Raw genomic sequence first — 27,482 nt, forward strand, 5'->3', positions numbered from 1 at the left:
GTTCCATGCCAAATTGTTGCTAATTTGCAACTGATTCGTATGGGATGCAGAGTACCTTGGAACTGGATATAAAGAATTGTGCGTTTTTTTCCCTAGACTTGACGTGTTGGATCCAGGTCAAAACTTGTAGTCAGGACAACTGACCCTGGAAAATACGGACTTTTCTACAGCAGAGGGAAAGCAGTCTTTTGAATGGGGGATGCTTAATTTGTGAGTATGACATAGTGCAGACTTCCTTGCCATATTTCCAGCATTTTGTCTTGCCCTCTGGGCTTGAACTACCAGGAGAATAATTTGTCTTGTGATGTTTGGCATTTCTGCTGCTAATGCCAGAGTAAACTAAGGAAGGAAAAGGCAAGTAGAAATTAAAAAATGCCACGTGCAACTCAAGAAATAAGGTTAGACATCTTCCATTTTAGCTCCTCAGTTCTCTAATATCAGCTGAAAAACATGGGATCCACTTCTGAGGGTAGATCTCTGTAGGATTTGCCAAAACAACCAAAAATCAGAAGAAACTCTTCGATCCAGAGGAGGTAGATTTGATGGAAGAGAACTGAATAAGGAAGATTACAGCGATGTTAAAAAAGACATCTGGAAGCTTAAAAACAATTACCGATCCACCAGTACTGAGCAAGGGCCAGCAAATACAACAGCCCAGTGAGAAACCGTGGTGATGTGCCCTTTGTGAACCTGAGGTTTTCTTGTGGTGGTGGAGGAATCTCCAGCACCGTGGCTGGAAAGGCAATGGGACTTCTGCTCCCAACGTACTGGGCAAACACCTACACAGGGTCTGCACTGTGCAGAAAAGGTCTCCCCAGTCGGTTCCCAGCAGCTTATGGAGAGTTCGCGGATAACGGCTCAGAAATAGCAAATGTTTGGCTGCACTTATGTTAATTTCTCACTCTCTGCTCCCTCCACATCAAAATGATTATGTATGTTCTTCAGAGTCGATAAAGTTACTCAACTCCCAAGCCAAAAACATGTGTTGAAAAGCCGAGGAACATTAAAGGCTCTTTTTTGATTCTCGCTGTTTCACACACGTTTTCCCTAAGCTGTGGCAGGCTTCCAGCATAGCTGAATCCAAATGTGGCTCCTCTCACAGGCGCACAGATAGTTTGCATAGTAAACATGGGTGGTACATCTCATCCAAGGCTCAGGTTATTTCTCCTCCTTGCGATTTAATGTTTGCTACTGACCACCACTGTGTAGAATGAACCTGGAGGCACTAGCTTGCTGTGGCGTGTGGAAAAAAAAAGCCAATACCTCAATTTTGGGAGGCTTGACATTTTTTATTTACATTTATTTACACAGCTCTAAGCATTATTCAATTGTCAAACAATCATGTGTTGGTGGTGAGGAGGCAGGTAACTTACAAAAATGAATTGGCAAGATTCTCATTTGCAGAGAGTAATTTGTCTCCGCTGTTATGCGTGTATATATTGTCAGGTCGGTAGAAAGGAGCCTTCCTGAGGAATAAGAATCAGATTTATCAGCTCAGTTTCAGAGTCATGTTCGCTTGCTTCATTTGCATAGCATAGCAAAGAAAATCCAGCTCTCCTGCTGTTTTCTATTTCCCAAGAGCCCCCTTCTCCCCTCTCACCAGACCTCCCTTTGCTAGTCCCACATAAATACCAAATGGTGCCAGAATACTTTTCTAGGTAGAAAAAGCAGAGAGCTTGTAACCTTCCCCTCCTGTCAATCACCGCATGCAGCCATGTAGTCCGACCTTGGCTGAGAGCTAGCGGGTCTGTGTAGCTGCCTCGTTGCCAGAACTGCGTGTTTTCCAAGGGCGCATGATAGCTGTCTCTGTCTCCTGTCTTAGCCATAAACCTGCAGAAAAAAAGGTGCTTCTCTTCTGCTTTGCCTTCTCAAGACCCCAATTTTGGTGAAAGCCACCGGGCAGAGTCTGGCGACATGGAGAATGAGGTTGTGCTGGCTCCTTCTGGGGCACACTAGTCCCGGGGCATTTGGCTCACGTGAGAGTCAACCTGTGTCTGGGATATTCAGTGGGTATAACAAACTGAGATTCCCAGACCATCCGCTTACTGCTCTGTCGTTTTTCCTGCTGCACCTGAAGATTGCTCCTTGCTTTTACTCAGATCATAACTGCTGTCAGGACCCTACTGCCGTAGTATGGCTCTACTGACTCTACTACTCAGCCATAGTATGACCCTACTAAGTATGGCTTGTAAAACCATAGTTGGAGAGCTGTCCCTCATTTTGTGACAGCAACAGGTTCAACGCACTGTCTCCATTGCTGCAGCATCTTTTGCATTAAAAATAATTTTGAAGCAATGAGGCGGGCAGCAGCCACATTGTCAGTGGGGTACAATGAAGTAGAGCAGAGAGCTGAGCATGGCAGTTCTAGCATTCTGGAGATGCTAGAACATGGCTCTTCACAGCTCTTTGGATATTTTTCAGAATAATTTTTCTTGTTTTTAGTTTTGGGATCCTTAAAAAAGCTATGGAACCCTCCCTTTTCCTTCTCTAGGGCTTCTGTTTCTCAGTCTCTGGCAGCTGCGCTGTTCCTCCTGTTCCATGGCACGTCAAGCAACGTGTGATATATGGCAATTACCCCAAGGGTGGCAGTCCCTGGGGAGAGCTGACAGCACAGTTCAGATCAGTAGAGACTTTGAGTAATTTTCAGGTATTTTTAAAGACCATTCCGTAATTCCCTTACGTATTCTACAGATTCTGATCATGATTTTTTCTCTTGTAGTTTTCTAAGTAAAGACAAAAAAATCACTCCCTGTTTCTTCTCACAAGTGAGAGCAAGACGACTCTGCACTTTGGAGATGCAACGGCAAGCTATGAATTTAGAGCACCCGATTTTAGAAGCAGGAGTCCAAAGGAAAGGTATCTGGACATTTTTCAGAGTCAAAGAGATTACAGCCACTTCCAATAATTTTGAGCTAGTTTTAGGCATGGTCTCATTGATCTCTCTTTGCTCTCCTCCTTCCACATCTTCCCTTTCCTCACTGCAGTGTCAGCTTTCTGCCTACATCCCGCTAGGAACCCGGAGCCAGCGAATACTGTACATACTAGACATACTCCACCACAGATTGTGCAGCCTCCAGAGTCCCTAAAATATTAATGGATTGGCCCTTCTCGGTCCTAAATTCAATCAAGCATTGGAACAGTTTGCCCAGGGAGTCTGTGCAGTCTCCATCCCGGCAAGGTTCAAGACCTGGCTGGATAAAGCCCTGAGCAACCTCATCCGGTCTCAGGGATGACCCTGCTGTAAGCTGAAGGCTGGACCAAGACATCCCAAGATCCCTCCCAGCCTGAATTATCCTGTGGTCCCATACGGTGAGTTAGGTCGGTATGGTACATTCTACCTACAGTTGCAAAAAGCTAAAGCAGGTTCTTTACTGACACTTAAGGGTTGAACCCTGAGGAGAAAAAAAATCCATTCCCATGAGAGGTAAGAGATAAATGTGTTGCCACAGAGTCTCTTTCTCTCCATGCTGGATCAGTCAGCTAATCCATAGCCGGGCTGTAAGGTATGAGCACACAGCACTGGCATGCAGTTTGGGAAGATCCTCCAAACTTGGCAGTAAATATCTCACAGTGTGGCACTGCAGAAGAGCTGAAGCCCTTCTAGGGTTAATCACCACTGCTCTGGATATCTGCTGGCATCTTCGTCCTAGCACCTTCCAGCAACAGCCACACTTTGGGCACCCCGGGTGCCTGTGTGAGCAGGTGTAGGCTGATGGCAAGGAGTGAGCAAACTCAGGTCTCTGCATCTGGTGGGTCAGGATAAGGCCCTGCACGGCTGGGTTTGTGTCCTAACAGAGGCTGGTGGGGCAGGGAAAGAGGAATCTGACCTTGAACGTTGGCTGAAGGCTGCTCACAGTTATCAGCAACTACTCAGAGGATATGACTGTGTCAGTAATTTGCAACATCAGATAGCTACCATGCACAGCATGTACCAAGGATGATGGAGATCTAAACGCTGAGAGGCTTCAGGTCTCAAATGGGACATGGAGAGACAAGTGTCTCTGCGGCAACGCCAGTTAGCTTAGATAAAGTGCTGAGGACGCTGATCCATGCTCACGCAGTGGGCTTTGCAGGTCAAACTCGGGATAACTCAGAGAGTCCCTTCCACCCACACACAGCAGGACGGGCACAGCAGACCTGAAAGGGGACCTCGGTGTGTGGCCATTGCACCCACCATTTAGGCTGAATGGAAGTCTCAGGTGAAGCTCACAGCCAGGGCCTTGTCCTCCCTTCGCAGCAAGGAGGTGATGTCTGTATTTTCCCTTCTCAGATGCTGTAGCAAATTATAATGGAGAGTTTCCTCTCTTGTGCCCAGGAGACCTTTTTAACAACCTTGCTTAGCGTGCCATTATAATTTTGGTGCGGAAGGAGATGGCGATTTCTGTGTCAGGGCTGTTGGGCGCAGAGTGGGACCTGGGTGACAAGTACAATAGAACGAAGGTGGCAGATAAACACCTTTGCAAAGCCACAAAAACCAGCTGATATTCTCCTTCCACAAAATGATGGTGTTTCCTCAGTCCATGCTCACTGATCATCCGTGGTCACTGACGCCTGGCTGGCCGACGAGCCACCCGACGGAGCGCACGGGCACGCGACGCCCCGTGTTTCGTCCGGGCAACCCAGTTGGCCGGTTTGCGTCCCTTTCGCCATGAAAAACCACTGCAAAGAAAGGAGAGAGGGAAGGGGGAAGGGGAGCTCTAGCAGGAGTTTTCACCTGGATACAGTTGCTATAGGAACCACTTACAGAGCATCTCTGCGCCTCCACTATACAAGGAAATTTGCTCGCCCTTAATAGCGGGCGAAGTTAAGTGGTTTACCCGCAAGCGTAGACATTCAGCCCCTGCTCGCCCCCGGTGGGATGGGAGCTCCTCGGCCGGTGCAGCGGGAACCGCCGGTGCCTGCGGCGGGACAAGGGGCTCCCTCGCCCGGTGGGGCAGGACACGGACAGAGCGGAGCGCTCTCCGCATCTGCAAACAGCGGCCGCAGCGGTCAGAGGGCTGCTGAAGGAAATGGTGAGCGGCGGAGGGCCTGTGGTGGAGAGGGAGGATGAGAAGAAGCCAAGAGAGAGCGACAGAAATCAGGACTTTTATCGCAGAGGGAGCAGGGATAGAGAAAGTGTGTGTAAGCGCTGGAAGAAATGGAGTATTGAGAAGGTGAGAAAAGAAATCACAGCTGTAGGAGAGGTGGGTGGCATTGAAGGTGGAAACCTTGGAGAGGGAAGCAGCATTAGTGGAAAGTGCCTGGCTCGGTGTTTGCAATGTGCGCTGGGATCCTTGGATGAAAGGCCTAAGTAGAAAGAGCAATACTGTGTTTTTTAATATAATTTTGATAGCTCTTGCGATAGCTATTAGTTTCACTCCTTGAAACCTCATCTTGATGGAAGCTGCGGTGGTGGCTCTGTGTCATTATCCCACTGCTGAGTGTACATTTATACTTGATGGTGTGGGACAAGTGCGGAGATTGCAGCTACTGGAGCAGGGGCTTATCAGCTGTACGTTAGGGCAACTCTTGACCCTTGGTTTGTGGGGAACAGTTCATTGGCAACCAGGAATGGACTACGGACAACAAGTTAATGACCTTTTCCTACCAGTTCAACAAGAAAAGTAGCTGCAAAATTGGCATTGCTGGAAGAGCCTATATCAGAGGAGAACGGTACTAATCACCGCAAGGCTGTGAGGGGAGACGGTGAGACAGGGAAAAGATTAAACCGAATTACACGGACACCCGGGTTCAGCAAAGCACTTAAGTAGCTGCCTAATTTTAAACCAGAACTAGTGCAAAGTATGAGCCAGTTTGAAACGATCAAAGGAGGAACAATCTAAGGATGGCTCAGCAGAGCAGTATCACTTAGCAGGAGCTCAAACAAGCAGAAGAAAAACAGAGGGAAACTTTAAAATGGCTCTGAGTAGACAACAAGTAGATGAGCAGAGGCCAGGTGAAGAAGTGTAACATGGCAGAGGAGGAACATGGCAGCAATAGGAGTAAATTATAAGCTATTATGATAAATGACAAAAGGATTGTGGTAAATCTTCTCGATGGCCTATTTGTAGGCTGCAAATCAACGGGGGTTGGAACCTATTTACCATGTGATGCGCTTTAACTTCATGAATTAATGGTATAACCTTAAACAACTTCTGCTAAATGCACCACTTCACAAAATTACACAACTTATGTAAGGAAACCCAGATTTCGTGTGTGAACTGATATAAATACAATATTATAACAACTGATATAAATACAATAGGATTGTGTTTTTTCAGAGATATGCATTAAAAATAGGAACTAAAAAAAAGCGTGTAAATTGAGCAAAAGAAAAGTATATAGACTGTCATGTGCTGTTTGTGCACTGCCAACAGAACTTGCATTGAAAATGTTTTTCCTATAGTCAGCTCTGCAAAGGTCTGCCACCACGGAGCTCCTAACCTCAACAATTACACATGTGTCTGGATAGGTATTTGTGCATAGTTTCTTTCAAAAATATCTTGTTGCTACTGCCAACGTTTTTTGCCTAATCCCACAAAAGAAACAAAGCAGAGCATTTGGTAAAAGCCGGGAGCCAGTCATGCACTAGCACCTACATGCACAGGACTACTTTAAGTGGCGGTGTGCTTTAAAAGTGCTGGCAGCGGTAGTCTGCTCCCAGTCATCCTCTATGCAGGCCACGAGTTCCCAAAAAGTACCGCTTGTGGTCAGTGGATTCCTTGGTTTGGGCTCAGATTTCTCAGAAATCTGGGACCACCCTTTCTTCCTTGAACTTGGTGGGAGATACACACATCTAACCATCAGGCCTTGCAATTAATCTCCTGAAAATCAAGGTGAGAGTTTAAATACCCGTAACACATGAAGGGCAGGAGTCAAACAACAAAACACAATCGGATTATGGGCTTGTGTAGCAAAAGCGTGTGAAACAAGTAGTGGAAGAGAAAAATGGGGGAAGACATTTACGTTACCCATATTCAAGCTAAAGAAATAGGCTGAGTTCTGGGTAAGGGTGAGAAAGGCTGACTCAAGAGCTTTGCTACTATGCCTCAGGGCAAAGTATATATGGCAAAAGAAAAGGTTGTCATACGAGAGAACTCCAGCCAAAGCACCAAGCCTATCCTAAATCTCACTGGCATGGAAGGGGCTTTTTCACTGGGACACTGGAGGTGTAGGTAGGAGGAGATGGTGAAGACAAGCACAAGCCTGTCAGCGTGGAAGTGCTCCTGAGGGCCTGGAGGAAGAGGGTAGGATCCAGGAGCTGGAGGAGAGTTTAGCGGCAGGAGAAGTGCTGCTGCCCCTGGGCATGGACCCCCAGCACCCTCCAGCCCCCCGAGAGGGCGGCTCTCCCCAGGCAGGAGGACTGCTCCTCTGCCAGTGGGGATTACCTTCCACAGGCTTCTGGGAAGAGTCCCTTCGCTTTAAGCGTCCTCTGCTAATTAACTGTTGAGATGGATTCTCCTCCAAGAGGTCTGTTCTCTCTTTTGGTTTTTTTGTCCTCTCTCCCGGTTATTCTGGATGTGTTTTATATCCATGCCAGTTGAAGTATCATAACGTCCTTGGGACCTGGTGACGGCAGGGACCCCTGCAGACTGACTGCACGTTGTGTAGAATAAGCATTTCTGCATTTCCTAGTTCAATACTCTCCTTTATTAATGAAATAGAAACTTTTCTTTTTCTGGGTTATTATGAGACGAAGAAAAGAGACTTTCCCACCGTTAATTCTCCTCATGCAGTCATTCTTCTATTACCTTCTTTTCTCGTGGCTCCTCTTTTCGTCTCCTATTGAAAACCGACCCCATTTTTTCACTCTGTCCTCCGAGGAGAGTTTTGCCAGCCCAGCTCCGCAGGCGTCTCTCGGCCGGCAGGACCCCTTTCTCCTCCGAGGGGGGAGGAAGCAGAGCTTTGCCCGTCCTTGCAGACTACGCTGCTTTTTACAAAGCAGCGTCCTCCATACGACCGAGCGTGCTGTTCCTTGCACAGCAAAACGGTTATTTGCTTTTGGGCTGCAGCTGCTCGTTAGGCTGAAGCCTTCCCTGAGCTACCAGCAACGGTGCCTGTCTCCCTTGTTCCAGTTGCTGGATTCAGTGCAAACACCATAGGATTTAAGAGCCATTATTTCTGCCTTCCTCCCACCCCAGTGTGCGTCATTTTGCTTCTCTGCTATAAAACAATACTATTTATTAAGAGCATTGCAATCTGACTGGCTTCCCCATGCATAACAACTAATATTAGTACCAGGGTTGAGCAGCATAATAGTATGCACCATGTTGCCCCGCAGGATTTTTTATCCTCAACTGTGAATTCCTGGTTCCACTGAAATCCGAATAGATTTCAACAGATTTTCAGGATTTTTCCCTGAGTAATCTTTATAATATCACTTAAAAACCCACAGCAGCTCAAAGAAATAGACTCAGTGAAGTTCCACTCAGTCAAATGAATTTGCACTGGCATGAAATCAGTGCAAAATAGTAAGAGACCAGGTCAAAAATATTCAGCGTTTCTAGGTTACTCGGCACTAGCTTCCATCACAACTAGAACATTTTCAGATGTTTTGCAGTGTTAGTAGGGTGGGTCATGGTTTTCAGTTGTGGGGTTTTTTTTTCTCCTCTGAGAATAAAGCCACATAAATAACAATAGATCCAAGCCATTTATTCCCATAAAATAAAAAAACCCCAACCCTGAAATATTTGCTTCCCAAAAAATCTAACAGAGAAAAATATCCTGATTGGCAAATGATTTTTCAGTCCTTTCATCAAGCGAAACCTGGCTCTCGAGGCTAAGATTTTTGACACTGACTTTTTTTTTTGAAGGAGCTTGTCCAACGAGAGATCTTTGACAGGCTTGAAACACTGCAGCAACCTTTGATTTAGAGAAATTATTTCCAGTAGGGAAAGCTGCTGGTCATGTGCAGGACTCAAATTAGGACCAACGACAACAACCCCCCACCCCGAGAAATCAGGATGCATCATACTATCCAGGCTTGGCTCAGCTCTGAGGCTGATTTGTGCCTCGCCAGCAGCTGTTCGAATAAGGAGCTGCCCCGAGGAAAGATGTGTACAAATGACTGGGCGGGTGGTTGGGTTTTTTTTTTTCCAGTTCTTTGCCTCCCACCTAAACCCCTGAAACAACTAGTTGCCCTTTGCGGTGGTTGATTATAATAATTATTGGGAAACAATTGAAGTGTGATCAGGCGGGGAGGACAGCAATTGAAATATTGACAGGTGGTTGCTTTGTGCCAAACAGGAGTTTTTAAGATCAGCTGCGCTTTGAAGGACTCCCAGCAAGGATGCTTCTGCTGAACTCTTTAATTAACTGTGTTATAGATTTTACTAGAGGATCTACAGAAGGACCACAGCAAGGCTTTCCAGAAGCAGCTGTGAATTTCATACAAGTAATTTTCTGCTAAGGAATGTTTTAGTACATATGTTTTTATATCAGTTTTTCCTGATTGCTCTACTTTTTTGTTTACATAGATGATATGTGTAAAAGCAAAAAGTTTGTCTATCTTATTTTCTCTGGTAATTAAATATCATGGACACATGATATTATCGCACAAAATCACTGATACATGATATTATCACAGTTGGGTGGTACTAAGGTAATCACATCATGAAGCTGCAAGCAGGAAGGGCACAGTTTAATACCCAGACAACTATGCCAATAGTAAGAGGATGACTAATTTTTAAGGATTTTGTGAATTTATTTGGGGATGGAATGCAGTTTATGGCCTGGACAACAGATGCTGTGAGTTATTAGAAACTAATAATTTTTAAAAGTATATTTTTGTTCAAGCATTGCTCAGAATAGAATAAAATGATAAGAGTGTTTCCAGGATACTAACAAATATATATTCCTCAAAACCTCCTGATAGGCAAAAATACTTCCCAAAAGAATGCTAAATGTGAACTGCTTCCTGAGGCATTCCCTCCTCATTAAACGTAATTTCATCAATTATTGTCCAAGAGTTGTACAGAAGATTTAAACAACCAACCTTGCAAAAGTTTCCACAGATGTAACTTTTTCCCAAAGCATGAGGTCCGAGACAGATGCTGTCCGTCATTTTGGACCTTATAAATGATGTATCCACTTTTCCATCAGCTGGTGAAATGGTATCCATTCTTCTGCCAGCAGAGAAGACATCTCTGGAAAGAAGGCAATGATCAAGTTTCATAAATAAGCAAAACATGAAGGATGGGGCAGGGAACTGCAGATCAATTCACATGGGTAAGTGGCTTTTACAAACGTACGCTCACTGCATGAGGCTCCTGCATCCACTGAAACACCTTTGTTGTTGCAATTGATATTTCTGAGCGAGCTGATTATTTGTAATTTAAGGCTACTGATCTTCAGTATATGTTGCCAGTAATTGAACTGTCTTTTTAACTGTCTGCATAACTTCTGCCAGCCCCACAATTAACTAGGCAATTTAGAAGCATCTCTGCAGTAGCATTTATTGGTTCATTCTTAACATTTTCATATTAACTCTGTTAACAAATTTCAGTATCCTTGCTAAAACCTTGGAAACAGCATGAGAAGCTGTTTTCTGCCGTGGTTTCACCGGAGAGCACATGCATGCGGCCTCCTTGAATTTCTCTGGTGGGCCAGAAGGGTATGGCCAACGGGTCTTGCTCCATTTTCTTCCCATTTTTGCTTTGCTTGTGCCTGAGTGAGGCTGCTCTCTCCCTACATCCGTCAAGGACTGCATCTACCAGGGTGTATTCTCGGCTGCTGGAACTTGGTACCTCATGGCATGTTTGGAGGAAGGGGCATTAGCTGTGGGTCTGAACCATGAATGCAATGTAAATGTACCCTGTAAGTCCCCACGTCAAATCAAGTAGATGGCTTGTGCGCTGCCAAGGTCTATGGGAAATGGATGGGAGAGGAAAGTCGTCCCCATGACTGCTCTCCTCTTGCTGCTTGGGGTTTATCATGCAAAGACAGAGTGTGAGCCAGGGCCATCGCCTCTGGGGGACATGGGGACTCTGGCTGAGGGACAAAAAGGGACTTTGTAAATTCCAGATGAATTCAAGGGGAAATTTGAGCCCACCCCCCAGCCATAATGCAGGGGGGAACAATTCAGAAAAACCAAAGCTGATGGGACTTTACCTCTATAAAATTGTTTGACTTTCTGAAATAAAATGTAACTTTGAATGTTTAATTAATGTAACTCATTATTTTTTTTCTCATACGGATAACAATATCTGCGCAGGGCTTCAGAAACACCTCACTTTGGGTGGACTGAAACTGCTGACTTGAAAAAAAAAGGAATTAAAAAAATTCTGCAAATCATGCCTCTATCTGGCAGAGCAGGTTATTTGTGCACCCCGGCATGTGGGTGAGAGGACTGACGAGTCCCCCCTGTTTTGCACCGCACCGCATGGAGCACGTGTTGTGGGGCCTGACGCAGGAGAGGCTGTCCTGGCCCACAGTCCTGTCCTCCTCAACGCACGGCCAACCACACGGCCAAACCTCTTCATGAGCCTCTTGTGTGCCTGGTGAGCTGATGCAGATTTGCCTTGTTGGTACCTGAGGCTTTCTCTGGTTTAGAAATAAAATTCGATATCCAGTGTCTTGTTTTCTCACCCTTCCTTCAATTCTTCTCACAAGTATTTGACTGGAGGAACACATGGGAAAACAAAACAGGTCTGCTGATGTTCAGTCAGACCCTTGTCTTTGGTTTGTTCTTGTCTGTTTTGGTGCCAAACCCTGCAAAGTACATTCTCAGGAAAATTAGAAATGTAAAACACTAAAACAGACGGGCCAATGTTTCAAAGATGGGCTGTCCTGGGAGGCACTTTCAGTCACATTTATTCCAACTCATAACCAGCTTTCACAGGGGCTGCATCTTTGATTTAACAAGAATTGCAGAACCGTAGGATATTTACTTGGGTCGCTAACTTCAGTCAACACACAGCCAAAAATGTTGGCCTTGGTACTTTGATGGTCACCTTTTCAGTGGAGAAAATGTGTTTTATGCTACAAGGCAAATGCTCAGTTTCTCCTCCAAACAGCTGATAGGCCTTGGCTCCCACTTGAGGGCAGTTAGTGATTCACGTTTTCTCTCAAGTGTTTTGAAAGTGTATGGTGCTAAGTAAGAAGGCTAAACAAGATGAAAGTTGTGGTGAATATGGACTTTTAATGTGGAACAAATCATGTTGCTGCATAATGGAACCATCAGACACAAAACTGTGTGTTAGCTGTACTTATAAAAGGTATGGTGAGCTTCCCATTTAACGTGCGCGGGCGAGCATCTAGAGTTACGGAAAGAAATGAAAGATTTCCGAATAATATAGCATGAAGAAGACAAAACTTCTGAGATTCAGAAATATGATCTTTTTATTGATTAGATTCTCTGATGAAAGTTAAATGTGTTAGAAAATTAATATAATAAAGACATCCAGAAAAAAAAAAAAAGCAATAGCAAACTGAGCTCCTTGTGTCCACTCTGGAGGGAGTCCCATCCATCAAGCTGCAGTGATTATTTAGAGCGGGAGTCCAACCTGAAGATTAGACATGAGTGTAAAAGTCCTACTTCGTACTAATATAAGAGTAGGAAACTCATAACCACTTTGTAAATGTTGTCTCTTTATGACCACATAGATTTTTCATTTTTATCTGTCTACCTACCTACCTAATGAAAAATCTGTACTTCATAAAAAAGTGTTATGATAGAAATAATTTTGATCGGTGCTTATTTGAACAGCACTAACAATGACAGTTTTTTTAAACAAGTGGCTCACAGCCTGGCAATAGAGGTAGACACAGAAAGCCCTGATCTAAAGAGGGACAGGCAGGACAGCCACCCCCCTGGCTGCAGCGTGTGACCTGGGACGCACCACACCAGCCTTGCTGCAGGGAAAAGGATGCACTGGGGTGAGGAGAGGGGAAGGTAAGCTTCTCCTCCCCATCTCCTCCCTGCCCCAAATCCAGGAAAGCAGCATCTGACTAATTCCAATTTTTCCATTCTTAAAAATTGTCCAAATCCCGTTGCCTGCTGCCACCTAACATATTGCTTTCTGCAGCACTTTCGTGATCAGCACTTTTAAAAATTACCACAGAAAACTGCTAGGTTAATGACTTTGGTGGTGCTTTGCACCATTCAGCTCTGCTGGCCCAGACCTGGTGGCCAGCATCCCGCCGGCTTTGTTTCTCCATTTGTGGAATTGCTTTTCTGGTCTTTGTGTAATTGCCTGATTCGCCGGTGTCGTGGCAGCTGCTGAAAAATGCATTCTCTGTACATAGGAAGAACCTGTATAAATATTCTCAATAAATAAATAACAGTTGTCATTTTCAAAATATGACAATCTCCAGTTGCCTGTGCTTAAATTGAATGACATGTCATTTATCCTAATAGATGTGAATGCATGTATAGTACATATGAGTGAGTCACCTAATTCTTATTCACCTCAGCCTTGGTCTCAGTTGGGGGCAAGTGCCTCTAACAGGGTTTGGATGGATCAAATCACAAGCAGAAAAATCTTGGTCAATTATAGACGCCTAGGGCTAAAAGGGAGGTGTCTTTTTCTCTTCTTTTTTTTTTCCTTAATCTTGCCGAACACAGAATGCCCCTCCTATCCATAGGCTTACTGAAGGAGCAAGTCAATCTCTGATCTGTGGAATTTCTGGGAATATCTCTTCCCCCTGTAATTTAACGTGACTCAATTCTCCATCCTGATAATACAAGCGGTGAGAAAAGCTCCTAATCCTATTGGCATACCCTCTTGTCAGCACCTCTTTATTTCACTGCTTTAAAGGCTCAACATGTTTTGATTTACAATAAGCACTAAGATAACTGCAGGTGCCCTCTCTAAAAGCAAGGTTAACTCACCTGAGATGAATTCTTTTATTGCAAACAAAAGCAACACATGAGCAGGAAATACAATTAATACAGGTGCTTCCCTGAAACTTAGCAAATGCCATTTGTCTTGAAATGACATAAATCCCCATTATATAAACAGGCCCCGGAGGCTTGATTTGTATTATTTCTGGAGAGGAAGGATTTAAGCAAAAGATAAATGGAGCGGTGATGGTGAGGGGAAAGAAATCCTTGTACTTACAAGGTATTTATTTGACAGTAAAACCACTAGTGTGCTATTTTGTGATTGTGTTTAAGAATATGCAAGTGCCTTAATAGAACCATGAAAAAGCCCAGTCTAGATGGGATTTCCAAGTTAACTGATTTTCACTGATGATGTGTAATATCCTGTGTATTTGCAATATACCACTCAAGTGTTCAATCTGACACACGAACCTCTTAATGATTTGCTGTTTGGTGATTTTAAGGTCGGATCTTTCTGGGTGTGAAGCATTGCCAGACCCCAAGTGCCCTGGGTCTCCATGGCAGCAGAAGAATGCTCCTTCCCAGCACTCTTGAGAAGGACCCTACGGGGTGCAGCCTCAGCTCCTGCTCCTGGTGGGACCCTTTGCACCACCAGCAGTGCAGCTCCAGCCCTCCTGGAGGCAGGGACGAGGGGCAGGTCCATGGGACTGCCTCTCCATCCACCATCTGCAAGGCTGCTGCCATCCTTAGGGATGCTGGAGCTCAGGGCTGGGGTGTCCGGTGAGCCCATGCTGCCACCACAGAGCTGGAGAATAGGGCATCTCTTGGACAAAAGGTAATACAGATGTTTGGTTTGTGGCTGGCACCAGGGTGCCGTCTTCATAAGCATGCTCAAATATGACAAGGAAGCAGACAGGGAGGGCAGGAGCTGCTAGATGAGGTATCGCTGTCAAAATATTCTGGTTCTCTTTCCAGCTCTGCTACTGACTTGTACTGAGCAACCATGGAAAACCACCCCACCTCCCCGAGACTCTTCATGCCCCTTTCCCCTGCCAATTTTGTCTGGCTAGTCTTTCACTCCAGGTAGACCACGGCGCCCCAGGTTTTTCAGATCCAACAGCTATTGTGCTATGAAAAACAGTGTCCATGGCATGATTTTCTGAGAAATGCATGTATTTTTCTTGAGACCACGTACTTCTCTTCCTTTTGCCATTGACAGTATCAAGCCTTGGTGTTTATAAACAGGTAGGAGGAAGGTGTGAAGCTATCATAGCTGCTTACAGTCTAAGAAGCCAGTTCAAAATAGTATTTCGATTACAATTTTTCTTACCAATTCCCTCTATAATTCATATATAACTGCTTAAAAAACACGTTCCAAAATGACCTAAAAGACAAAATTGAGGAAAAAGAAATTGTAACACTTAATAGGTTCATCAGACAAACAACTGCAATTATGTTGACAAGTATATTACACTGTTTTAGATATTCAGCTGTATCATTACCAAACCCAGTATCCTCTCTCTCTTCACCCAAAAGCTGTGTTTTGTCTGATGAGTGTTCCTGATCCTCAGGTTTTAACAACTGAGGCTCTGATTTTTGCAGCCAGTCCTGCTTGGTTTGATTTCTGCAGCCCTGTGGAAACTATTGCCTTGAGGTTAACTATGACCCCATTGAGAGTCAACCTACAGAAAGCCAATTGCATCATCTGGGCCAAAGCTGAAATATGGAGTTGGGCTGGTCTCCTTTCTCTTCTCTGTCTTCTACTAAGCCGGTAACTTCCAGTCTCAAGAAATCAAAGGGGTAAAGCTTTACTATTCTGTTCCCCCCCTCCACCTCAGACTTGAATCCATTGCAGACACCAAATATCCTCCATTATTTGTTGGATCTTTAGGTGTCAAAAAAATGCTGGGTTGGTCCCTTTCCCCTGAAAATTCAGGATTTATTCAGACAGCTACAGCAACATTTATCAGCCCCAGTCTGCAGATGTAACCTGCTCCAGGAGTGACAAGTTGACACGGTTGTATGCTCAATTAAACCTACTTTTCCTTTTTAAACAAGTGCATTAGACTACTAAATTATGTGCAAGTTTTCTCATGCACTTCGAATACATTAAACTTAAGATGCCAAACTTTGGCTGCAAACCTTAACTTGGTTATTTGGAGAGGGAAGACTTAATACAGCTTTTTTGACAGATACTGAAGTAAAATAAAAATTGCTTTAGAGTTTTTTCCATTTTATAGAAAACATGCAGCTTCCCCAGGAAACAATTCTTAAATATGTGATGTGTAAAACAATGTATGAAAGTCCCACTTTCCAGAAGTCTCAAGAACAAGCAATTCCAGGTGATGTTGGAGATGGAGAACCATTACCTGAAAATCTAGTCTTGATGTTCCCACAAAACTTGCTTTGAAAACTTTACCAACTATTCAACTCTATACTCAGATGGCAGGTGCGGTATTTTCACTTTAGGGTCCTTTTCTTACAATTAGTGTCCCACGAATAGGCCCTTTCCTTCATGTAGAACCCCACTGAGGTCAGCAAAGGATTTGCGTCTAAAAATAGAGGTAAATGTAACAATTTGCTAAGATTATATTCCGGGCTGGCTGACTGGCCAGTGGATGTAAATGTCCTTTTGGGAAAATGGGACATTTTTATAAGAAAAGCTATTTCTACTGAAATTCTTTAGGGTTTTTGTTGTCAGATAAATGAATGAAAACTTAACACAGCAGAAGCAGCAAGCTTCTCCTGGTGTTACTATCTCTTTCTAGGGTATTCAAACTCTTTCTTTAACAGAACAGAGTGTCAAACAAGCATCTCTGTCTCCAAAAATAATTTCTACTTTTCTCTTAAATGAGTGAGTGGAGTGGTTGTTTCCAAAGAACAAAAGGTGTCTGAGGATCTTTCAGAAACTGAAGGTCATCACCAATTCCTTATTTGATAGATTCAGGCTTCCAGAAAGACCACCTTCTGCACACTGAACCTCCCAAGGAGAACTAGAGGTGGATAGCCTACCTACCCTTCTCACTGCCACAAGCAACCTCAGAGGGATGTCGTCTCCATTGCCCCCACCATGGGTTGGGGGTTTCACCTTGCCACAGTTCAGCCTGCAAAGTTGGAGGCTCCAAACTCTTCTCTGCTTCATGAAGCTATTTTATTTTCAAAAGGTCAGATTTGCTGTAATTCAGGAGGTCACCGAGAGGCATTTGTGCCCTAGATACCAAATTCTGAATGGAAAGGCCGATGTAGAAATAACACCACTGAGCTGAAGTGCTTCAGGTGTCTTGGCCTTTACTGTAAGAATCAGTCCCATTCCCTGGTCTTCCCACCCCACCTGAGAAGGGAGGATGAGCCACTTCATTCATGAGCATTTCACTGGTCTAGATTTAGTCTTAACCAGAAGTAGCTGACAGCGCAACAAATGTCAATGGGGGGAACTGAACTAGAAAGTGATGAGAGCATCGTAAGCGGCAGGCGCTGACGGGAGAGGAATGGGAACCGATTCCTGTATCTGGGCATACCGGTCCTTCAGGGGTAGAGGAGTAGCCAGACCTGCTTTGTTACAAACCGCTCAGGGCATGGTTCCTGAGCGTTGGGCTTTATTTGGGCGGCTGAACTGTATCTCCCTTTTGCTGGCTTGCGGTGTACAGCCTGGTGCTGCTGTGGCAACCCCTGGGCTGGCAGTGGCCACAATGCGAAAAGTCCCATGCCATGAGACAAGAATAAATGGCACAGGCAGTGGGAGGCAGCAGTCACCATCAGAAATGCAACAGTGGTGCATGTCAGACTGTGGTACCTGATATGTCTTACTGGCCTTTTTCTGGGGAGAGGGAGGTTGTCCTACCAGTGCCCCACACCTTTGGCACCTGAACCAGCCCAAAGTGGGGAGCAGGGACTCATTGATGGAGGTAAGGGAAGCTACACTGTTCAGTAATGTGGGACATGTCCACCAACTCTGAGAAAACTCAAGAAAACCTCTTCCAGAGAAAAGAGAGGGAAGTCATCCCAGTCTATCCCAACAATTCTTCAGTAGCTGTTAATATGTTTTGCAGCCACTGGTTTTAAATGATGTAAAGAGAGTCAGAGAAGATCAGGATATAGCTGTGGCATATTTCATTTTCAGTCTCTGGGCAGCTACCCCCAGGAAATATCCTCAAAGCCTTTGGATTCATGAGAGAGAGCAGCAGGGAAAGGCTTCCCTCCAGAAAGCATAGAAGCAGAAGACATCTCTTGCAGGGCCACGCTTTTCAGTAGGGCCGGAGGGTACTATCTTCAAGCCCATGCAGCAGAAACATCAACCTTTCACTAACATTTACAAAAATCTGTGGTGAGCCAGAAGCAGAGCAACTGTCCTCCTGCCACAAGTGATAGAAAGGACTCTGTCCCCTAAATGGAGGAGCACAGCGTTGGCTCCAGAGGAACCTCTCGAAACAAAGAGTGATACCAGGTAAGCCCGTGGGATCTACCGCAAGGAATGCCTGTGGGCACAAACACTCAAAAGGCACCTGACAACTTTTAGTTGCTCAAGACCAACTAAATTTTAACTATGATCCTAACCCCACCCCCACCACCAAACTTCAAAATTCTATGGAAAAAAAATCTTCGGCCAAAATGTTCTTATAAGAGACCTGGGAATGTCTTTCATTTCCTCAAAAATGTAAAACACTCAAAGATATATGGGCAAGGAAGAGACAAGAGATATGTTTCTGACTTTCCCAGACTTCCAGGGAGATTCAGGTGCCTTTGAAGGCGATGTGACAAAAATGATGGTAGTATTTTGTATATCAGTGTTCTGAGTTGAAATGTTTGCAACTGAAATAAGCAACACAATTCATACCCTTTTTCCAAAAACTCATGTGGACTTTTGCTAATTTTAAGTTGGAGGATTTACACTCCAGATACACAAAAGTTTAACTAACGATACTATGGATCTGGAGATTGAGAGCAATATTTCCATTTGAACCCTGAAAGAGGACTGCAAATTCTGCCGTGGGGTGGGGAAGGAGCTGCATGGTCTGAGTGAAACCCTGAAAGAGCAACAATGACTGAAAAGATGGAGAACCAGGAGAAAACAGGGCTGTGGACAAGGCTTTCAGCAGATGGGTCTGGTGGTATCAAAATAGCTAAGGAGGGAGTGGAAGCTACAGATATTTGACACAGGAGAGGTCATTTGCCATACAGGTGGGGGCTGATCGGACCGAGTAAAGGCAGAGGAAAACAAGGAGTTGGAGAAGGAAAAACACATTTGGTTTTCCCTGGATTACCATTTTGCAATTTGAGTGTGCTAAATATGTACATCTTAGGCATGATATGAAACTTATCTACCAACTGTTTGTGAAGAACTTAGAATGAGGAGCACTATTTATGTCAATAAAAATACACTTTGCTTCTTCAAAAAGGTGCTGTTATTTCTGAATATAATTTTCAGATGTGCCTGATCCCAGCTAGTATTGCTCTCAGTCAAGTCAAAAGGAGTTTTACTATAAAAGCTTGATGTTTTTTGAAAATCACACCTAATAATCTCTCAGAATTTACAAGAGAAGTTACTTTAAATCTAGGGAAATGCAGTGTCTGCAGTATCAATTGACAGGATTACATATAAATGCTCTTACATGGAGATAGAGAGGCACAAACGCCCATTTGCAAACAGACCAAGACAGCCGTTACCAGGCGCTGGTGCTGTTGAGCCGCTGTGGTAGATTTGGTATTCTCATCTCATTCTTGCTTGAAAGTCCAATTGTGCTTGCAATTGTTGTTCTGATTATTTAGCAGAGCACAAAAATAATATTGTTCTCCATGTTGCTATACTAAGAGAAGTTTCTTATGCGGGAAATAAACACATTTCCTTCTTTTTAAACAGTCTTCTCCCCTTCTCTTTGTCTCCGTCTATAAGCCGGAATTTATATTAAAAAGGTGTTTGTCCCCTAATTCCTCTAGTTTAAAAATCACGTATTGTGACAAACCTTCTACCCTGCTTTGATCCTTATGCCAACACCACGTCGTGCACTGCATGAGCAGAAAACACACGGTAGCCTCCTGCTGGGGGTTTTTCTAGCGTGGCAGATTTCCCGAGCGTGCAGAAGGAGGATGGCCAGTGCCCATCGTGCTGCCCCAGCTGCCTCCAGCGCGGGAGCAGGAGGTGGCAGAGGGGACGGGGTGACCCAGCCACTGCTCACGTGAGCTGCAGCACGCCGGAGCGATGGGGAAGCGGGAGGCTAGGTTTCTTCCCAGACCCTCTGGTCTCACCGGGTCTTCAAAACAAAGCCCCCTGCCTGCCCTTAAATATATTGGGGGTTTTGAAGCTGAATGCAATTGCCATCTCTGTAAGCTCTTTCACATGTGGGATGCACACAGGCCATAGCCACTGCCAAATTTCCAGTGTCTTCTGTGAATGACACCAGGGTGACAGATGTCATATGAAAGAACATAACTAGAATGTGTCCTGAATTCAGAGCGTGCAGAGAAAGAGTGGAGAGAGGTAGTAGCTAGCTGGCACTATTTTCATAATTATAAGTAAATAGGCTTTTAGCATCAGCAAAGCCCCCATAATCTAATACCAGTAATCTAATCAAAGAGCTTGTGAAAAACAGGTTCTATATCCATATGATGATGTGATGACCTATAAAATGATGATAGATGCTCCTAGCTTGCATCTGTAAGTAGGAGAGAAAAACAAGTTTATTGTGTGCATTATCTGAAAATGTAAATAACATAGTTATATGCTGATCTGTCCACAGAACTCTGGAGTTCTAGTTGTTGAGTCTGCAGATGGGTTGGATGGAGATATACAAACTAGGAAATAAAAAGGTATTACAGAAAATTAGAATAGAATAGAATAGAATAGAATAGAATAGAGTAGAGTAGAGTAGAGTAGAGTAGAATAGACTACTTCAGTCAGAAGGGACCTACAAAGATCATCTAGTCCAACTGCCTGACCACTTCAGGGCTCACCAAAGTTAAAGCATGTTATTAAGGACATCGTCCAAATGCCTTTTAAACGTTGACAGGGTTGGGGCATCGACCACCTCTCTAGCAAGCCTGTTCCAGTATTTGACTTTAAAACATCTTTGCTGAAGGCCTATGCTAACAGAAACAACCTCTCTCCCACCTATTTTCTCAGCAACAGACAATATCAACAAAAAAATTTGCACCACAGCCATCAGAAATCAACCCTGCCTAGCACATGAGAAGCAAGCCAAGACTGGCAGAAATAAAGGACCAGAACCTCAGACTTTACCATCTTTCACTGCAAGATAAATGTGTTTTAATATGAAACATTAAACCTAGAATTGGTATTACCATGACAAGACACACTTTGTATACATTGCTGTCTCATACAGCAAGTGGTTGTTATACTACTTCATGCATTATTCTAAGATGCCAGATACTGAAGTGATATGTAACTAGGAAACCATTAATGAATTACCTCCATAGAGATTTTAAAAAATGAAATAACATATTGAAACAATAATGAAAAATAAATTATTGGATTACCAGACATCTCAAAGTCAGCTGGAGTTCAGATTAAGGAAGGATGGATATCGTCCATATGAAATGTAGAAGAGGGAACTGCAGGTCTTGCTTTTTTTAAGTACGGAGTACATATTTGGAAGTACTGAATATTTCAGTGTTTGTGTTAAATCCTCCTCACTTCTATGTTTCATAGACACTTTCTTTCTATTTTCCATTTGCTCAAAAAAAAAAAAAAGTAAGTTTAGGAAGAAATCCCTGCTATCCAGCACCATGCAATTAGCATATATGAATAGGAAATGAGTTCCTGCCGCTCTGGACCTTTGTTAATCCATATTGATGGGGTAGAAACATCACATCAACTGTAAAAATCCAAGAACATTCCTTAAAATATTCAAATGATGTGCCTGGTCCTGTATTCACTCTGCGTCTCAAATTCTCCTTGACTTTGTGGGTGCCTGGAATGCAGGAGGAATGCAGGATTAGGTACATGGCTACGTGTGGTATGCCTACCTTGACAGCGAAAACAGTTTTTGATTCTGTCTGAAATTCTCTGAGACGAATATTCAAGTCAAAAGAACTGTACAAAAAATACACACAAATTTTGTACAGATGCTGTTCGTTCTGGGCCAGATGCCACCATGAGCTGGATGGGGCTGTGTTTAGCTGCTGCTGAAATGGTATGTGTACACTGCACCACGCAGTGCTAGAGGAGCGTGGAGCTAACCACCCTTTGAGCTCCCTCACTAGACCCACACCTGCTGGTTCTTTCAACGTCTCTTATTTTTTACAACCTTTATGCAAACTAGTAACATTACAAACTTGTCTTTATTTGATTGCTTGTAAGGGTAGGAGAATAATATCATTAACCTGATGATGGTTGAGACACTGAGCATTTCTGTATTTTCTGGGAAGTTCTCAAGAATTGAGAGCACTGAGGATGTGCCCTGGGAATTGCTGAGTACAAAAGACTCAGGAGCCATCTCAACTGGTGTATATTAGAGCAGCCCTGAGGCTGATCTGAAATGCAGCCAAAGCCAAAATTCATGCCTATAGCACTAGAGATAGAAGCGATGTAAGATGTTGCAATCACATTCGCTTTCACCATCCCTCATTTTTTTTCATCCTCTTCCGTGCAGAGAGAAGCATCCCCTTTCAAGTCAACAAATTGTATCTGTGTATCTTAGCGTCCATTAAAAAATACACGTAGAAATACTGTCATCCATAAGAAGATGTACCTCTGAGTTCAAATCTGTCTGTGAGAAAATATCTGAGTATCCCTAGCAGCTCCAAAGAAATGTATCTGTCTTCCTAATGTCAGCCCACCATGGCGTGGGCTGGCTCAAAGGCTTTCCCTCAAAGCCCATTTACTTAAATCGTGGTTCACAAATTGTTGACCTTCTCGACTTTAATGACATCTTCTGAACCATCATTATTGATAGGGGAAGCGTGTGAGCCATTTCTCATCCAACAAATAAAGGTTCAAAAGTTTCAAGCACAAGCTAGCCCTTTACTTTTCAGACCAATCTTTCTACCCCAAAAAGTCAAAGCCATTAGTCCATTTTAGGATTTGCAGTCTGTGAAATGTCATTCTAAAAAGAACATCCATTTTTGAGTTATTGGAGTACAAAAGCTGCCTTATAAAGGTATCACAGTACCATTGATAATAGCTTTGGCAAAGACCTCTCAGGTCATCTAGTCCAAACCCCAGTAAGGAACAGTTATACTAACCTTTTGTATTAGCCTTGTTTTGAACAACTCAAAACTGATGCAACGCCACAACTGAAGGGTTTGCTCCAGCACCCGTTTCCTTCTCCTGTAATCCCCTAAACCTGACTTTTCCTTTCTTCAGAGTTAGGCTTCCAGTCTCTTTTTATTAACTTCAGCAGCACAAAATGTTTATTTTCTAAATTCTTGTCAATTTTTACCTTAGATGAGTGGAAGGTCTAGTTTGGATGGGCAGCTGGTGAACCGATGGGTTCCTCAACCTTTATAGGGCTGTTTCTACTCTCATAATTTTGCCAGGCTTAAACTATTTGAGCTGACACTTTTCTGCCTCCAGGTGAGTTCTTTGAGGGTGCAGAACTGAAGCTGAAGGATCCAACAGCTTCCAAAGTCAACAATAGGAAGAAACATGATGTTAAGATATTTGGGTGGCATTTTTTGGCAGAGGGATCTCAAAATACGGGAGGGATGGCTTTCCATGTAAAAATATATTTTTTTAAATCAGCACAGAAACCTATTCATCATAGTATTGTGTTCTGGAAAACCTGCAAAGAGAAAGGAGCAGGTTGGGACAGGCAAGCTGCCAAATCAATATGGACCACCTAAAAAAATGGCTGTCTTTGGGCAATAAGACCTGATTGGGAAATGCAGCGGTGTGTTAAGTCGCTTGGCTCCAGGAAACACTGAGCTTGGTAGTTCTCACTGACTTTGCTGGGATACCAGACTATGTTTCAAATAACTCTGCTGCAGAACAGCAAAAAGAAAATGTCAGAGCATTTCATGGGCAAAAGTGAAATCTTTTACTAGGAATCTTAATTTTTAATGGCTGTTTTTTTGTGTAGCCTGAATTGCAAATCCTCATTGGATTATACTTTTAGCCTAATTGATTAGCTTGCTGCAAACATCACATTTACCAATCGACTAATTCATATTGAATTTCAGCTGAAATCTCAGAACAATCAAGTTTTTCATGATATTTCAGCGTTTCTTCTTCTTATGCACCAGCCATGAAGTGGAGAAACGCCGAGTCTAGGACGCAGAGGTTGGAGGGCCGCTGAGCAACAGCATTCAGAGCTGTCCACGCACAGAGGACACGCAGATCTCCAGAGGTGGGCTCGCCCTCCAGTCCTCACGTGCCAGACCTTGTGCCCCGCTCCCCCCATGCCCCCCGGGGTGCCCTCTCCCGCAGCCCCCGTGGAGGCAGGCAGGCAAGCGCCGTTGATTTCCATCTGCCTATTTCCTTGTTGCTACAAGGACAACCCACCAGAAAGTACATCAACACCATCACACCTCACAGACCCAGCGACGGGGGTGTCCGGGACGCGAGCCTGCAGCGCGGGCAGTAGGTGCCGGCGATGCCGCCCCGCTGCCGCCGCGGCAGGGCAGAGGCACGCGGGCAGATCCCCTTGCTCAAAGCCACAGCGTGCCAGCACGCGGCAGACGCAGCAGCTGTCTCCTTGCACTCCGAGCTGTTAACATTAAAATTCCTTCATGAGATTTTCCTTTCTACCCTTCTTAAACAAGCTTGGGATGAAGTCTATGTAAAACGAGTCATTATTGCATTTAATTCCTCGCTCCTTCCCTGGCCTAGCACATCCTTTCATCCTCAGTGTTACCATCAGTGTCGTTCCTTTTTTTCAAAACACATATGGAATGGAATTATTTTTCCAAACTCTTACCAAGCTTCTGTCGAAATGAGGTATCTTGATTAGATATTGCATTCCCCGCTTTGTGTGCTTGGCTGTGTTTAGGAAGTGAAAACAGAGCCTAGCTCTACTTCCCAGTATAATAAAAGATCAAAGCACCACAGAAGTGTCACATAGTGTGCTTTCCCCTGGTATATGTTATTAATTTTGGGGTTTTTTCAGCAAAACTCTGTCATTTTGACTCATGTGAGAAAGGGGTAGCTTTTCCCTCCGTACAGGTAGGTGGGAATGTTGCTGTTGGTATATTAGGCAATTGGTGAGTTTATCCCACCCAACCTTTGGGAAGAACTGGGGAAATGAAAGCCTCTTTAGTCATTGCTGGATACCAGCTTCTAATTTTAGCCCACCCAGCAGTATTGCTCAGGGTAGATGATTGCTTTGAAAGGCCCTTGTGATGTTTCCTCAGCCATTCGAAAGTGATGCATTATTTTTAACTTGGGGCATTTTTACCACCTTCTTGCCCACCAGCCTGCCTGGATTTCTCCCTTATTATGACTCCTACACTGGAAACATTTGCTTCTCTCATTATTTGAAAAGTAGAAGTTACCAAAGCTATATAAATAATTCATGAGCAAACATGCCTGCCATGTGTGGGAATAAATTGCATGTGTGTGAGAGGAAGAGTTCAGGGGGTACAAAAATTGGAACAAACGAGTGCAAAAGACACTAAACCCAGGCTGGATTTGTGGCTAATTTCTACCAGGCCAATAAAACACGAGGGAGAAAAAGCAGGGGAAAAGGGTTTGAAGCGACGACCTAACCTGGAAGCAATTTGGGGCCAGGACAGCATGTTACATGTGTGTACACCATCTGAGTACATGCTCTGTGTAGGGGGGAGTGCAAAGCGTTGTCTATATACGTACCACAATACGGCTAACCACGCTCGTGTTCACCACTAATGAAAACCAGAAAGTAGTACCTTTTAACTGCTTCAAAGTAAAGGGGATTACGCAAGACAGGGAGAAGGAAATCGGTGGTGGAAGATGTCTTCATTTCAATAAAAATCATGGAAACACCAAATCAGCTACTTTGATTTGGAACCCGGTTTTAGGTGATCTGCTGTGTGTTTGGGAAACTTTGCAGAGGTGTTGGCCTTCACAGGCAGCTTTGTCTCTTTCTTCTTGCTGCCACTAGAAGAAAAAGAGTTGAGATACTGAGTGCCCAGCCACTTCAAAAGGTGAGGAGAGGGCTCAGTGCTTTGCAGATTTTGGTCCGGGATTTGAACTGCAGTTCAGGTGGTGCAGTTCTTTCCTGGAGAAATTCTTAATGCATTCATTTGAAGAAAGAGATGTAAAAAGCCACAACTGGCAAAGTTGTAAGGGCACGCAGGACAAATCTGATAGAGGATTTAATCTATCCTCTGGATAGATGGGTTGGATGCTGGGATTCTTGGCACATGAATACCATCCCCTTTTGCCTCCACCATGAGCATGAGCACCTTTGGCATGCCATGTCCATGTGCAAGGAGAGTGGGCTATCTTCCAGCGGTGATCTGGACATCCAGCCCAATGAGTTAGGTGCCTTTATGCAGGCGAGCAGCCGTTCAGGAGGAGGCTGTGTGTGACACCCTGTGCCTCTCCAGGACTAATCGCCTGACTCAGGATGGTGGGGAAATTCTGCAGAGTCCTTGGGACAACAGCTGAGGTCCTCCTCTGAGTTTCTGTACATGGTAAGCTGAGCCCATGATATCTCTGAACAGGATGGAGAGCCAGCTCTGCCTTCTCATGACGGCCCTTGGCATGGGCCTTGTCCCACGAGTGTGTTGTGGCCAGTCTCTGAGCGCATTGGATGAATTAGACCCTCATGGGACTTAGGCGGAGGGAAAACTGAATTCTGTCTCGAGTAGGAGCGGAGGGCCAAGGGGTCCAAGCTGAGAAGGAAAGGTGAGGTTCATGGGTTTAACTTCAGCCTGCCAGGGGTAGGTGTTTTGGTTTATACCTGTCTGGGCTCCTGCTGTAGCCCGTGGAGATAAATGGGATAAGCACCCCAGGCAGACACCCTTTTCTTTCCACTGACTATTGCTATCACTTAGACAACTTTCTTCAACTACGTGTGACTTCTGGTTACTTCTAGATGGAAGTAAAAAAAAAAAAAATCTAAAATTAAACCAGATGGATCCTGTTCTGGGCACCTGAAAGCAAAAGTCAAGCAGGGAGACACTGAGGCATCCCTCAGCTGCTTTAGGAGTTCAGCAGCCCCTGGGAATGGGCGGGCTGACTCACAGGCTTTGCTTTAAGCAACGCTGTCCTGGCTAACTCTTGTTTCAAACAAGGCTGCCGATGCGTTCGCCTCCTGATGGCAGGTCAGGAAGAATAGATAAGGCAAAGCAAATGCTGAAGATGTGGCCCACTGGGTTTTAAAATAGAGAGAGGTCTTAAAGAGCACGTGGACTCCGTGCGGAGGCATGTGCAATGCAGTGCCAAGATAAGCTTAGCGTTTTCCCGTTATCAGTATGTACATCACCTTTGACACTGCTTGACAAAAACATGTTTCAGAAAACAGGCACGTTCCTTCTCCAAGCTCAGAGAGATACAGAAACTGAAATCATATTTTATGAATGGAAAATGAAATTAGCCTGAAATTACAGTGATAAATGTAGCTTTAGAAAATCTTAATTCACTTCAGTCGAGTGATTAACTTCTGCCACTCCACAGTGCTCAGTTATTGCGGAGTCATCTGGTGACATTAAACAATTAAACTTTAGACCTGGGAATAATTTTGCAAATCCTTATAGAACCATAAAGTTCATTATTGTTTTACATGCTTGCGATGAAATATGGTGCGTAACTCCAGCTGTTTACTCTAGCATAAAGCCAGCCTCT

At 44.2% G+C, this 27,482-nt stretch overlaps 1 protein-coding gene across 1 annotated transcript in view; it reads left to right on the forward strand.

The window, feature by feature from the left end:
- Positions 1 to 5,009: 5,009 nt before the first annotated feature.
- SLC25A13 (solute carrier family 25 member 13) overlaps positions 5,010 to 27,482 on the forward strand; it is a gene marked incomplete at both ends in the record, with an annotated part of 189,792 nt that continues 167,319 nt past the window's right edge. Inside the window, 2 exons of the mRNA XM_081996506.1 lie at positions 5,010 to 5,153; positions 5,534 to 5,652. Of these exons, the coding sequence (XP_081852632.1) occupies positions 5,010 to 5,153; positions 5,534 to 5,652 (263 nt within the window). The remainder of the gene's footprint in view (positions 5,154 to 5,533; positions 5,653 to 27,482) is intronic.

Source organism: Phaethon aethereus, assembly GCF_964289735.1.
Source record: "Phaethon aethereus genome assembly, chromosome: 2".
Taxonomy (NCBI): domain Eukaryota; kingdom Metazoa; phylum Chordata; class Aves; order Phaethontiformes; family Phaethontidae; genus Phaethon; species Phaethon aethereus.